This window comes from Anabrus simplex, chromosome 2, assembly GCF_040414725.1.
Source record: "Anabrus simplex isolate iqAnaSimp1 chromosome 2, ASM4041472v1, whole genome shotgun sequence".
Lineage (NCBI taxonomy): Eukaryota > Metazoa > Arthropoda > Insecta > Orthoptera > Tettigoniidae > Anabrus > Anabrus simplex.
In genome coordinates this window covers 705,875,243-705,889,819 of record NC_090266.1, presented here as the reverse complement: position 1 = coordinate 705,889,819, position 14,577 = coordinate 705,875,243, and the positions used below count along the sequence as shown (strand labels likewise).

Here is a 14,577-nt window from a genome sequence, read left to right as displayed (position 1 = left end):
CTGCTGGCACTCTTAGCAGAGAGTATGGAGGGTTGCTGCAGTTAATACAGGATGTGATCTTGAGCGCATGTGCCACTCGAAGCAACTGTATGTCGTTTTTTTTTTGTTCTGTCTGGTCAGTGTGTTCTAGAGAAGTGCCGTGTACAGTCGTATCATACCACTGTTGCCTCATGGTCTGCCGAATTGCAGATATATAGCAAGGGTACATTGTTGGCCTTTCTGATGTTAATTTCTCATTATCAAGGATTGTACAACAGCATAAAATGAAAGGTCTCAACACTAGTAAGTCCTCTGTAGGCAATGTGATAAAATTACATCAGAATAGTTTTCTGCCAGAAACAACAACTTTGAGAAAACTGCCGCGGAACAGAGTTTGACCCTCCAGGACTCCGGGCATCATTAAGAAGGTAAAGGCTGCTGTCCTGGAGGAACATCCACCAACTCAAAGACACCTTGCCAGCCACACAAACACATCTAAAGGTACAGTCTACCTTATAAATAAAGAAGATCTGAACCTGGTATATCGGCGTAAGGCATGTGGACATTCTTGGAAAGCAAGGAACGTTAAAGAACGGCTCACTAATGCCAGAACATTATACGAAAAGTACCTAGCAGGGAATAAATTGCAGTCGGTCGTTACCCTGGATGAAGCTTTGGTTTATTTGGATGACACCAACAAGCCCCAGGCAATTTACTATCGCCCAAAAGGCCAAAAAGGGCACTCAAACATCGTCAAAGAAAACAAAGAAAAGTTTGCTTGGGGGTTCAAGGTAGTGGCAGGATAATGAGCAATAGGTAAATTCAGAATCCTCAGAGTGCCAAAAAAAACATGGATATCAATGCTACCTACTTCCAGAAGAATGTCATGAACCCTTACTTCGATGAAGAAATCCCTCGGCTGTACGGTGAGGATGCTTCAAATGTATGGATCCACGTGGACAAAGCATCCAGTCATACTCCCAGATCATCAGTCACCTACTACGAGAGAAAAGAAGCAGAGACGGGTGTCCATGTCATACCATTTAGTGACATCCCTGTCAAATCACCGGATGCCTCACCGATAGAATTCTGTGGCTTTGGTTTCCTGAAAAGAGGGTTTTCTCCTGGATGTCCTGCCACTAGCGAAGGTCTTTGGAAAGTGTGCAAGGATGTATGGGGCAATATTCCTATTCCTGTACTCCGTAGAAGTCTTCTACTGCAAAAATTGAGGTGTAGGGCAATAGCCCATGCCCGTGGCTATCACATCGAGCTCAACCGGGTCTGGAGAAAAGAAATTGCCTAGAACAAATTGTACGTCAAAATCGTGTAAGCTTACAGTAAGTGGGACAACCCTCCGTATTTAAAAAAGATTGTTATGTATCTTAATGTTTAGTGATCTTTGGATAGTAGTTTAAATGCCTCTGGAAATATGAGAGTTACGCATTGTGGCAAGGTCACACTCAACATAAACAGAAATGGCAGCACGGTGAGTTGTGTTACTGATGAGGAAATACCGCATTTGCAGGACTAATGTGTTGATTTAGGACGTTATACCGATGAAAGCGATAGCTACAGCAGTGGTGGTAGTGATTTTGAAATAGAAATCAAAGGATTTGAAGATGGGGAGGGTTAAATGCAGTTAGATGATGGACCTCTGCCAGTGAACATATCTCAACGAATTAGACCTAGCCTGTACAACGGTCTAATGGTTTGGATTATATCGAACCCGATCCCTTCACAGAAGATCAAGGTGCTTTCCACAACTTACTTGTAGGATCAAGGGCGTTGGACTAGTTTTCACCGTATTTTGAAGAGGACTTTTCTCAAATTTTGGCAGACAATACAAACCAGTACGCGAAAATGAAGCAACAAACTAAAGAGGATCCAAAGTGGGAACATAGAAGTACAGTATAATTTGTATTATAGTGAAAATAAACTTTTCAAAAGTAAATATGCCCTTGGAAAAATAAAAAGATATTGTTAGGTCTCTCCAGTTGTTCAAACTGCCTGCTATAAATTTTCCAAGTTATTTTAATCTGTCAGAACTGATCTGCCCAATTCTGGTTAGTTAAATTTTCATTTTCCTTTTCCCTCTAAAAATTACAGGTAATATAGGAGTAGTAGTTTTATATTTACTACTGTTCAAACGTTGGCTTTTCAGATCTGGAGTTGTCAAGAGAAAGTTGCATTTGAGTAGCCTCAAAGATCCCAAGGGAGAGAGGGTTAAGAGAGTTGAAAGGTGTGTCTGGTAAGACTGTGGAAAAAAAACATGTTTTTTGCATTAAAATATTCATGCTGGTTGCATTAAATCCAGAAAAATAAGATATATACAAGTAAAGTAAACTTGTGTCCTCATCCTGAGGTGGTGCAGCTCTTTACAGGCACACCCCCATTGGAGGTGAGCTGCACGTAACATTTCAACCACATACCTGCCCTCCTGCCAGTTTCAAATTCCTGGCAGTACCAGGAATCGAACCCGGGCCCCCGAGGATGGCAGCTAATAACACTAACCGTTACGCTACCGAGGCGGACATCTATACAAGTGAATGAATGGTTTAATGCTGTATTCAAGCAAAATACACAGTCCAGTAAAGTTGTACTCATTCTGGATTCCTTTTCTAGACATAAAAAAATGAAGATACCATACAGCTGATGATGATCCCTCTTGTTGCCACAGCTTACTGTCAACCACTAGATGTAGATGGGTTTAGAGCATGGAAAGGCTTTGCACGTAGATTATCTGACATGGTTTGGTTATCGAATTTGGATATTGTTCTGACGCAGAGAAACACCATCTTGAAAATTAAATCTCCGACATACCACCAACCACTGTCTCCTCATTTTCATTCCATGTGGCAATACGCCTGGTCTCGAAGCCAGTTCTTATCCAAAAACTACAGAACCCTTGAGAATCCAGTATTTTGTGCAATACTGTTCTGACAGCAGGGACTTAAAATGTTCCACTTGCCTTTATCCTCACTTCGATAGATGTGGACGGCGTATAACCGCTTTGTGCTTTCAACATTTCTAACACAAGCAACACTGTTGCAGAAACTATAAGAAGTAACTTGGTTTTGTGTGTAACATCCCTAGTTATACTGATTAACCTTTATTTTCACCTAAACAATCTTATTCTATTGCCCTTTTTTGACCCACAATCAATGCAGGAATTAAATTATTTCTCATAATGCCACATCATTTTCGCGATGTGCTACGAAATTACTAACAGAATTTAAAAAAAGATCAGTGGTGAGGTTTTTCGATGAGTGAAACCAACACACGCCGCAGTCCTGCGTAGCCAAGCATCCCAATCCAAACATGTGAAATTTAACGCTTTCTGCAGGTTGTATAACTTAATTTCCAAAGGAAATATTTTGGCTGTTGTATTATTCTTGGCTCATTTAACGTGTGTGCAAAATTAATGTAATATCTGCGATTCCCTGGTACACGCCCTTTCCTTGAAAGTTGAAACTGAAAATAAATGGCTTCCACTATAACAAACTACACCAAAGTTTATATTATTGTAAGTAATTATTATTATTATTAATACAAATAAATAGGTCACGATATCAAGAGCGTTCAGTAAATGTATCATCAGTCAAAAAATACTGGGAACCTCTAATTAAAGGTTAGAAACTGTTCCTTTGTGAATGATATTCAGCACCACTCGCTTAGAAGGTCAGTATTTGCCCTCGCTGCAAGTGGTTTATAACTTCCAATTTAATGATATTTGTGCAGTGTCACATTGGAGCTTTTTATTAGATGTTAATTATGGTAGACTTGTTTGTTTCAATGTTCTTCCTTAAATTGATTTTGTAAGCAGAAATAACATAATATGAATGTAAAAAGTAAGAAATGGCAATTGTGTAAGGGAAATTAATGCTACAAAAATATAATGGTATACACTGATGAAGATACATGTAAATATGGAACCTTAGAAAAAATGCCCATATCTGCAGGTTGAACCCAGAACACTATGACAAACTTGAATTAAAAGCCACACCAAAAACTCTGTAATAAAATCTAAAATTTCACTAAAACAATGAAGGGAAAATGTAACAGTCAACTGATACGATTATTTAAATTTTGAAAAAAAAAAAAAAAAAACCTAATATCAAGAGAAAAGATTTTACCTATTACAAAAATAAACTAACAATAACAACAATTAAAATATAACAATTTACAAACTCTCATATAATATATACACATGATGACCAGAGGAATAACATTTACAGAAATTCTCAATTGCTTTGTTATAAATTACTTCAAATATACTTAAATTAACATCATCATAACCTACATAACCACTCCGAATCTCGCATTCTGTTCCATGACCATTCTGACCACTCAATGACAGGGAAATAAAAGAGTTACAAAATAGCACCGAAATAAGGAACAAACGTTTTTAGTTAATTACAGTTATAAATAAATATATGAAAATTTTTTAAAGTTCATTAGAAATTCTTGAAATTGTTTAAAATATCATGATACACATTACACCACACATATCCACATGAGTTTTAGAGGGGTAATCACAGACACTTGCACCAAAGTATTACCAAAAAATATCGGCAACAATCTTCAACATAAGCGAACACTTGCCAGCGAGTCCTTCATGTTTCTTTTTCCATTACGAGTATGATCATTCTTAACCAGTCAATGGTCGTAAATCAACACGCACTTTCTCGTCTATACTCAACATTCCTATGGTAGGGAAGAAGCCACCTTTAGGAATTCTCACCTGTCTGCTTCCAATAGTCTTTCCATTCCGTGTGAAGAAGACCTAAAACAAAATTAGCAATATTCTATTAGATTTAATATTGTAAATGTTAAACGATAGTATAACAATGAGGAGAATAACATTTAAGGGCAGGAATTGTAAATACCTTTGCAGATTTTAATTTTTTAGCTGAAGATGGCCTAATTGGGCCAAAACATATTTTGTAAAATATATACATATATATTTAACATGGGTAGGTGGAATAAAAGGGGGCCGAAGGGGTAGTATGTGGTTCTGTGGGTTCACTTCTTGCTGGTGGAATAATAACGCACATGCATGTCCATGTCGTGGCCCCTGGGCAACGGGTACACTGCGTGTACACGGCTAAGTCATGTAAGGGCGAAAAAGCAAGTTCCCGATGCTTCAAAATGGGGACCCACCAGCTAAGGGAGACAACCCTGAAAGAAAACATTGGCCCTCCAGGATTGCTGGGGGTTGGCGTTGGGCTGACAACCCAACCTGTAAAAAACTCTTGTTATGAAATCTGAAGAAGAAATAGCCAGCCTGACCTTTTTACGACGACCTCGCAAACATGTAAAGGACTTGAGAATCGGTTCGTGGATAATAGGAGTCATGAATTGGAGGAGTTCTGCACTTAACACGAAAGAATGGGGAAAACTTTTTCAGAAGGCCAAGGCCCACAAAGGACTGTAGTGCCAGTGATGATGAGGTGGAATAAAATTATTTTACGTCAGAGTCAATACGGAACACAGAATGAAGTTTATAAGTTGCAAGAAAGGAGATCACATTCACAGGAGATTCTTTATTTAAATGGCTTCAAATACACCGATGAGCCATTATGTTATGACCACCTATCCAATACGATGTAGGACCATCTTCTGCCTGCAGACTATGGCCACGCGGCAACGTATCATTTCAACGAGGTGGCGGAAGGTATCCTACGATATCTGATTTCACGCGTGCAACAGCAGGTCCTCCAGCTGGTGTACAATACTGGGCAGTGGTGTAGCACGAACCTGCTTCTCCAAGTTGAAGCACTAATGTTCAATGGGGTTCATATTGGGGCCATGGCTTTAAAGCAATTTCAATATTATGTTCTTCAAAACAGTCCTTCACAATTCTGGCAGTGTGGCATGGTGTACTGTACTGCTGGAAGCAGTTGTCGACATCAGGGAGCACTGTTAACATACAGATGGACGTAGTTCCCAATAACGCCCAGATTACAGATGGCTGTTAGGAATTAGTGTACTGGAATAATGGGCCGCAGTGTGCCCTGTATAAACATCGTCTAGATCATCACACCTCCCGCCCCACCAGCTTGCCTCTGCTTGATACGTTATCACTTCTACAACCTAAAATAACAGCAGGTTATGGGCCCTGTGTACAGAAATAGAAGTGTTGTTAAGTGGAACTGTATATTTTTTTATGTGTGTTGTGCTTTACACAAAATTTTGCATTGGAAAAATGTAACATAACCTTGTGGTGAGTTGTGGCCCATATTTGGAACATTCTGCCTAAAAAAATACAGCATGAAATGGAATGCAACATGACTAACAATATTACATACGTTAGCTCCCCGTGGTGTAGGGGTAGCGTGCCTGCCTCTTACCCGGTCGCCCCGGGTTCGATTCCCGACCACGCCAGGGATTTTTACCTGCACCCGAGGGCTGGTTCGAGGTCCACTCAGCCTACGTGATTAGAATTCAGGAGCTATCTGACGGTGAGATAACAGCTCCGGTCTAGAAAGCCAAGAATAACGGCCGAGAGGATTCGTCATGCTGACCACACGACACCTCGTAATCTGCAAGCATTTGGGCTGAGCAGTGGTCGCTTGGTAGGCCAAGGCCCTTCAAGGTCTGTAGTGCCATGGTTTTTTTTTTTTTTAGCTCACTTCCACAAATTGAAAAGCTGTATCAGCGAACTATGAACAATGGAAGATGATTGTGGAGATGTATCTGGTGAAATTCGCAGAAGGAAATGGTAACAGGGCCCCAGGCCATGAGTTTTCTGTTCATGAAAAACAAGCGAGGAAATGGAGAAAGCAGCAAGTGGAATTAAAAAACACTAGATCATCCAGACTTGCATTTCATGGCCTAAAACAGGGCAAGTTCCCAGGTGTTGAGGAATAATTACTGGAATAGGTGATAGAGGCGCAGAACAATGGTTACAGTGCTTCCCACAAAATGCTACAACTAAAAGCATGGGAAATTATGAGACCCCATGATATTCCAAGAAAATTATTTAAGGCGAGTCGCGGCTGGGTGACTGTTTATGTGGCTTAATAACTTTTTGTTGTGCCAGAAAAAGTCTTTGTGCCAAAAACTGCACCAATAAAATTACAGACTTTCACAAGCATGTGATCAGGGGCAAGGCAGCAGAACACACACCTATCGCACTCAGCAATGCTGACAAACCCGTGTATATTTTGACATGCCAAGGAACACCAGTTTCTGAGAAGAGAGTGGCAAGTGTTCTAATGGAAACTACCGGCAACGAAAAGTTACGCCTTACGGTGATGTTGGCCATTACTGCTGATGGCTGCGAACTACCACCGTACATTATTTTTTAAATGCAAGACATTAACCTAAGAATATCACATTCCCAACGGGTATCCACGTACGTCGCCGTCGTAGTCATCATCATAGAACTCCTCCAGTGTCCCAGGTAGGGTGGTATTGAACGAGCCTTTGCCATTGTTGTCTGTCCCGAAATGCCTTCTCTCTCACCACTGACTCCTATTTCCCTCCTCTTCTCTCCACATCCTCTCTCAGTTGTGTAGCCATCTCTTCCTAGGTCTTCCCATCGGCCTTCTTCCTTCAATCGTTCCTTCTAGGCATGCATGTATGTTCTTGTGCCAGACATTCGCTTTACATGTCCATACCAGGTTTGTCTCAAAGTCCTTAACTTCTCTTCTATCGAGTCCACTTCCAGTTCCATTCTGATATCATTCCATACGTGCTCAGGTAAAAGGCTGGAGGGACGAGAAAATGATGCGCGACTGGATGCGTTCCATGTGGTAGCAACGCCCTGGCACACTCCTCCGGAAACAGACCTTACTTGTGCTGGACAGCTATACAGGCCACCTTGTTGATTCTGTGAAGCAAGAGCTCAGAGCTAACAAAACCATCCTGCAACGATTCCAAGGGATCTAACATCGATTTTGCAACGTTTGGACGTCTTGGTGAAGAAGCCATTTAAAGATCATTTACGTGAAAATATTCTGATTGGATGGTTGCCGGAAACCATGAATATATGCCCGATGGTAAGCTGAAGCGACCTGATCTATGAATGGATCATTCAAGCTTGGGGGGGGGGGTAACATATCTGAAGTGTTTGTGTCCAAAATTTCCATGGAAACTGGGATTTCCAATGCACCTGATGGCACTGAAGATGATGCTATATGGACTGACAGAAATGGAAGGAATTCGGAGAGTGACATGGACATAGATGAAAGTGAAACTAGCCACTCTGCTAGCGATTCCAAGTGAACTTTGTATATTTGGAAAGAAGTTAAACTCTTTTGTCTGTATTCAAAACATATTTCATGAGGTAAGTTCAACAATACAGGCAACATTACTCATTTCACATAGTATGCAATACCATGTTAAACTTAAGAACCGATTACTTTTGTATATTACTGACTATGCTGCATTAGTAATGTGACGAGCTTGTAGTTGACTTCACGACAACGCATGACAAGGCAAAGGATGAATCGCAGAACAGCAACATACAAACCAGCTGATGCCGGAACAGCACTTCCATCTCCTACAAGTTCATCAGGCTGACTACAAATTTGACATCAGATTTGAGTTTTATAAAAATAAATCTATCACTGAAGTTAATTACACTCACATTTTGTCATAATGATTTGCAAGCATGTTGGTCAAAACACGTCCTTTGAGCATATTCCCTGAGTAAAGTTTTTAAGTTTTGACTATTATCACGGCATGTAGTGCAGTTATTGTTGTTTTAAAAGCACATGGTACATTGTTTCAAGTAACTGGACTGACCACATAAGGGCTGAATATTATACAGTTGCAATTAATATTTCCACAACACACGATGTAAAAAAGCAACAGCATCACCATCTACTCCCAGTCTGACGTGGAAATTTTATAGACCATAAAACTCCATCATAGCCTTCAGTGACGTATTGAAATCACTACTCGTTCATTGCTTTCAAACAATTGGACAATGGATGTACCAGTCTCAGCCCACTATAATATTGTACTAATCAAAAGCCGTACTGGCAATAGCGCGGCATCTCTTTATTATTATAAAGCATAAATATCCCTCTAATAATAGTTTCAATGACTGCAATATGTCCCCAGGACTTTTCAAAATTTTGTCTGAATATGTTCCGCACAATAGATGCACCCCCCTATTTTGGGACCTTAAATTGGCATAAAATGCATAGCTGATATGCGAGTAACTACGGTCATTATTTTCAAAATCAGACAAGTACTTTTTGAGAAAATGTACATTGTTCGCCAGCTGAGGGTGGCGCTATTCAAACGGATCACTAACCATATGGCCAACACATATGTGACGTATGAATCCTGAGCCTGCTGACATACATTAGCATCAAAAAGTTTATACTCACCTTAAGAATACTCTGGTTCTTGTTAATTATTAGGCACAGGATTAGTAATATTTCACATGAGACATACTTTAAATCAAAATACAAACACAGGTATCCATTACACAAACTGACACACTATAAAGCAATTTATGCTTCAAAGAATGAAAAACATGTCATGTACCATTTCAATTTCTTTTCCTGTCAATGACAAGATAGTCCATGTACCAATTCTCATCACACTATTCTGGCAGGGTTGTCGTCTTGAAATCTGTCACCTTCTCTTCCATATTGTATCCGAATCATTTTATCTTACTCATGTGGGTTATTAACCCTACAATGAGCAAGTCCGGTGAAGGGGCTGCCTCCTTACAGCCTCCGGACTTGCTGGAGCTATCCTTTCAGGGAGCTCACCCTTAGCTTTAGGGTGGTACCCTAACCGCAAGGTGGTGGAGGTTTATTCTTCTGCCTCCTCAGTCACTGATTCATTGGACATTATTCTCATCTGCCTTCAGAGCCGATGATCAGCTGTCTTTTCACCGGAGCCCCACTTGCTGTCATTTTTCAGGGTTCCTGTAGGGCCTTCACAGCTACCATAGTAGTCTCGGGGCACACAAAGTCCTCATTGCGCAACACCCCTACAGCCAGTCACTTATTTCATGCCACTGCCCGTCCCCTATGGCACTATACAAGGTGACTATACAAAACCAAAGACAAAGGTTTGAAAAACTGTCAAAAAAAAGTCTTACACTCAATAATATTTGAAATATGATTTACAAGTTTTGTGGTAAATATTTCCTTGACAGTCATGCATTAGCACCAAACATAGGTGCTATTTAAAAGACTCAACATTTATGAACAGTTTGTGGGTTTATAAACAATTTTGGCTCTGGAAAGGAGGGATTTATACACTGGCAGAAAGTAAAATCCCAAACACCAAAAAGATATTAGTTCAGAGGAATGCAATTTAGGCTAAGCAACTGTCTAAGTAACATTTATTCAAAAGTTTTCAGGCCACAGGTTCAAGTATTTACGAGACAACATGTGATATGGTGGTACATTAGTAAAAGCTGCAGTTGCCACGATTTTGAACAAGCACGCAAATGTCCATGCACTGTGTCATATAGGTGCCGTAGTCATATTGTAGGATAGAATTCCACGCCTATTGAACTTGATCAGTCAAATCAATAACGGATAATGCTGTTTTGTCATCCCGTAATGTCCCGTGAGTGCTCAATGGGCGAAAGGTCCGGTGATCTCACAGGCCAAGGCAGCAGGTTGACACGCTGCACAGAATGCTGGGTGACAGCAGCAGTATGAGGATGACCATTATCCTGTTGGAAAACACCCCCCTGAATACTGTAAATGAATGGCAGCACAACCAGTTCAATCATCGGTCCTACATACAAATATGCTGTCAAGGTCCTTGGGATAATGATGAGAGTACACCTGCTGTCAAAGGAAAACACTGCTCAGACCAAAACTCCTGATGTAGGTCCAGTGTGTGATGCTACAGGCAGCTTGGTTCCAAGCGCACACGTGGCCTCCTACTTACCAACCTACAGCCACTACTGGCACCAAGACAGAAACGGATCTCCTCTGAGAACACAACAGATCTCCACAGTGACACCACTGAAGTTGCAGATGACTGATTCAGAGTTAGTAGCATGAATGCTACACCATTGAAATAGCAGATGGCAGTGATTTAGAGTTTAGCATGAATGCTACAGGACCTCTGGCTAAGAGCTGTCCCTCAAGTGATCAATTTGCTTCAGTTTTCCGGGTTACTCTGGTGCCCAACTGAAGCTCTAATGGCTGCTACAGATGCAGTACAATCCACCACAGCCATGCGGTGAATAAAGCGGTCTTCCCTTTCTGTACTTGCCCATGTGCGTCCGTAACCTGGTCTTCTTGAATCAGTGCCTTCCCATTGCCACTGCTGCCAACACTGATGCACTAAGGATACATCTCAGCCAAGTCTTTCTGCAATATAGAGGAAAGAACACCCATCTTCTCGTAGCGCAATTACACGGCCTTGTTCAAACTCAGTAAGCTGCTGATACTGCCTTCTTCATCTCCTTAAAGGCATGTCTGACTCATACCTACATCACAATGTCAACACCAGACGATGAGTACGCTCGCGAAGTGCTACTTTAACGGACCCCTGACTGTAGTATCCGCTCTTGAAGTATCTGACATAATAAATAATACTAACCAAAACATCTCAATCAAGAGCTAAATATATTCAACAAACCATTATCTGTGAAAGAGAAATGTAATGCAGAGGTGCCAACCTTTGAAGTGGGTTATCAGTAATATCACTCCCCCCCTCCCTCCCCCTCCAACCCCCCCCCCCCACACACACACACTCAGAAAGTTTTCGAGTCTAATCCAAAGCATGCTCCTCTCTTCTCGATAACACCTCCTTTGCCCTTTCTAATAACAATATTTTCTACATTATATAAATTTTACGCAATACAATTAGCACACTACCCTTTAATTCTATGATAAAACATTCTTTGAAGCTTGTTTCGCACTCGGCAGTTGATTTTTAGGAGTAAGTTTTCCTGAAGCACCCTTCCCTTTTTGATGACATTTTCGTCTTATGAACAATAAGTGATTCCATGGGAGATGTGCTTAATGTAGGCTTGACTTGTCTGCGTTTTCCCAACAACACTGAAAACTTTTGCTGTGGGTGAGTTACTGTCAGGTACACTTAATACTGTGAACACATTACTTAGAACATTACTTGGAGAAGAGAAGAGAAGAGAAGAGAAGAGAAGAGAAGAGAAGAGAAGAGAAGAGAAGAGAAGAGAAGAGAAGAGAAGAGAAGAGAAAAGAGAAGAGCTCCTTTCATTAAAAGTGAATTTCACTACGTTCACGGGTAGCAAAAGGAAGTAGGGATCGAATAAGTTTAACTCCCAGATCACAAGCAATGAAACGAGGAGGGTTGAGCAGTAATGCTCGAAAGAATTGTATATTTTTCTTTCTTTTCTTTATTTCGTAGAATTTTTCGCGCTAATGTCGCTTTTTCCATAATAATGTCCCCTTTGACCGTAATGCCGCAATCGTAGGATGAAATCCGTAATAATTACGGACAGTCCGTAATAGTTGGCACCTCTGGTAATGCAAGTATCAAAATGTTCATAATATCTTTTGAGTCTTCTCTACTGAACCCCAAATAGAAATCCAGCTTCACTAGACTAATGAGACATATCCTGGTTACTTACTCTGACTTTGCTCTCACACTCTACACCACAATGATTATTCCACCAGTCTTCATCTTCACTGTCACTAGCATCTAACGTCATATCTAATAATTCATCAACTTCCGAAGGCGAGGTTGGACTAAAATCAACAGATCCTCCATCACTGTAAATGAAGGTAGAATGGTGACAATCAAAGAAATAATGACTACAATTTAAATATTAATAATAAAGAAGTATCCTTACCACACCGAAGTGAGGAAAGTTCATACATCCTCTAAGGGCTATTGTACACCAAATTTTTGTCAAATTCAAGACTTCACAACAATTTTCAATACTTCACAAGTTTACTTGTCAAATCACTTGCAATACTTGAGAAGTCTTGAAAGTGAATTAGAACATGTTCCAATCCATCCAACAATTACCCTTTGACAGAACTGACCTAGAGTATTAATGGTGTGCGCTAGGCAGCTAAACATGCTGGGATTGCTAGGAATCAAAACAACAAAACTGGCCTAGTCTTCATGACCAAAGGATGTTGTGTGTGTATTAATTTTTAAGTACGAGGCACATGCCTGCCTATATTCGGTGGGCTCCATGGAGTACCACAATAAAATGAAGAAAATGGCAGCATACGAGGAGATTACAAGAGAAATAACTGAAGTGGACAATTTTTATGTTTATTAATGTACAGTAACCTACAGGTAAACATTATCAGCAATGTTCGATTTATGACCATCTTTGCACATTATTATTATTATTATTATTATTAATATTGAATTCCTAATATTCATGCACAAGATATGTAATAAGATATGAATTTCCGCTGCACTGTTATCTTTTTTGCTGAATTCATGGGAGTAAATGCAACATAACATCTGCAAATCTTTCCCCACGTAAATTATCCTTTATTGCATGTTTCTATTCTTTTTAAGAATATATCTCACTGCTAGTCCAAGAACCAAAACTGCTCCTTGCCTTTCCTTTGTTTTAAAACAAAAATGCTATCAAATCTTGTCAAAACTTCAGCAATGTTGAACAATCTTCCGACAAGATTTGACAATTTTTCTTGTAAGGTATTGAATTATAAGAAAAATTTGATGCTATACAACAGGCATAATACTTATAGTTTGTTTAAAATACTTTTCTAAATAAGCCATCTAAATTACAGATGTTGATTCATCCCAATTTTAACACGAGCTGACCAAAATAAAGGCTTTGCTTCAGCTGACCCTACAGAAGGAAGCTGGGAGGTGGCAGTGGCAATACAGTGTTCTTGCATTTTAGTACTGCTGAATGCTTTACAAGTGAGCAAACAGTTTTACGTGACTGTTTATATCATTATTATAGCAACACAACATCCAGTTTAATGTTAAATATGAACCACAGCAACGTTATTTTACGTTAAAAGAATTTCACAGGCATTCTCCTGGATTCAAATTATGGTCCCCTTGGCAAGAGACTAATGATGATGGCACTCTTATCAGCTGGGATTTCATTTACGTAGCTAGTACTGACTTTCATCTTTTTATGTTACTAACTAGGTCACTTACAAAGATGTCATTTAGAGCTCTGTATGGGTCCACAGGCTTAGGCCTGGTCCAGTATGTAGAACAGGCTCAAACTGAGATACAATTGTATTCGTCCAGAATGGGCCAGGCTCAGATTCAAACCTTACAAAAGAATGGCTGAAATGAAGAAAATATGACCCACCATGGCTTGTACACAATGTAAAATAATGAAGAATAATGAAGCGAGAAGAATATTGCAATATAGGGAGCGGTTCCTTCAATGAAAGAGGGTCAAATTTCCATAAGGGAGTGGCAAAGAAACAGATACAGCTGTCTGCTGTTAAGGATGGTGGTATCAGGAGTAAATACTGTCAATGAGTGGAAAGAGTTATTATTAGTCAGTCTATACATACAGTGTCAACACATTAAAAACACCACAACGAGAAATAAAACTAGTTCAATGTACAAATCAGCAAGATTCATCATCATCATCAGAACCACCACCATTGGAACGTTACCACCTGTCCTGACGGTAACGCTTTTAGAGCCCTTAATCTGAAC

General features: G+C 40.0%; 1 protein-coding gene across 2 annotated transcripts in view; it reads right to left on the bottom strand.

Annotated features, from left to right (window-relative positions):
* Positions 1-4,144: 4,144 nt before the first annotated feature.
* Positions 4,145-14,577, bottom strand: part of LOC136863048 (SPRY domain-containing protein 3) — a 201,966-nt gene continuing 191,533 nt past the window's right edge. For both annotated transcript variants that reach the window (XM_067139372.2, XM_067139371.2), the window contains 2 exons: positions 12,530-12,671; positions 4,145-4,762 (listed from right to left, as the gene is read on the bottom strand). In XM_067139372.2, coding sequence (XP_066995473.1) covers positions 4,628-4,762; positions 12,530-12,671 — 277 coding nt within the window. In that variant the 3' untranslated portion in view covers positions 4,145-4,627. The remainder of the gene's footprint in view (positions 4,763-12,529; positions 12,672-14,577) is intronic.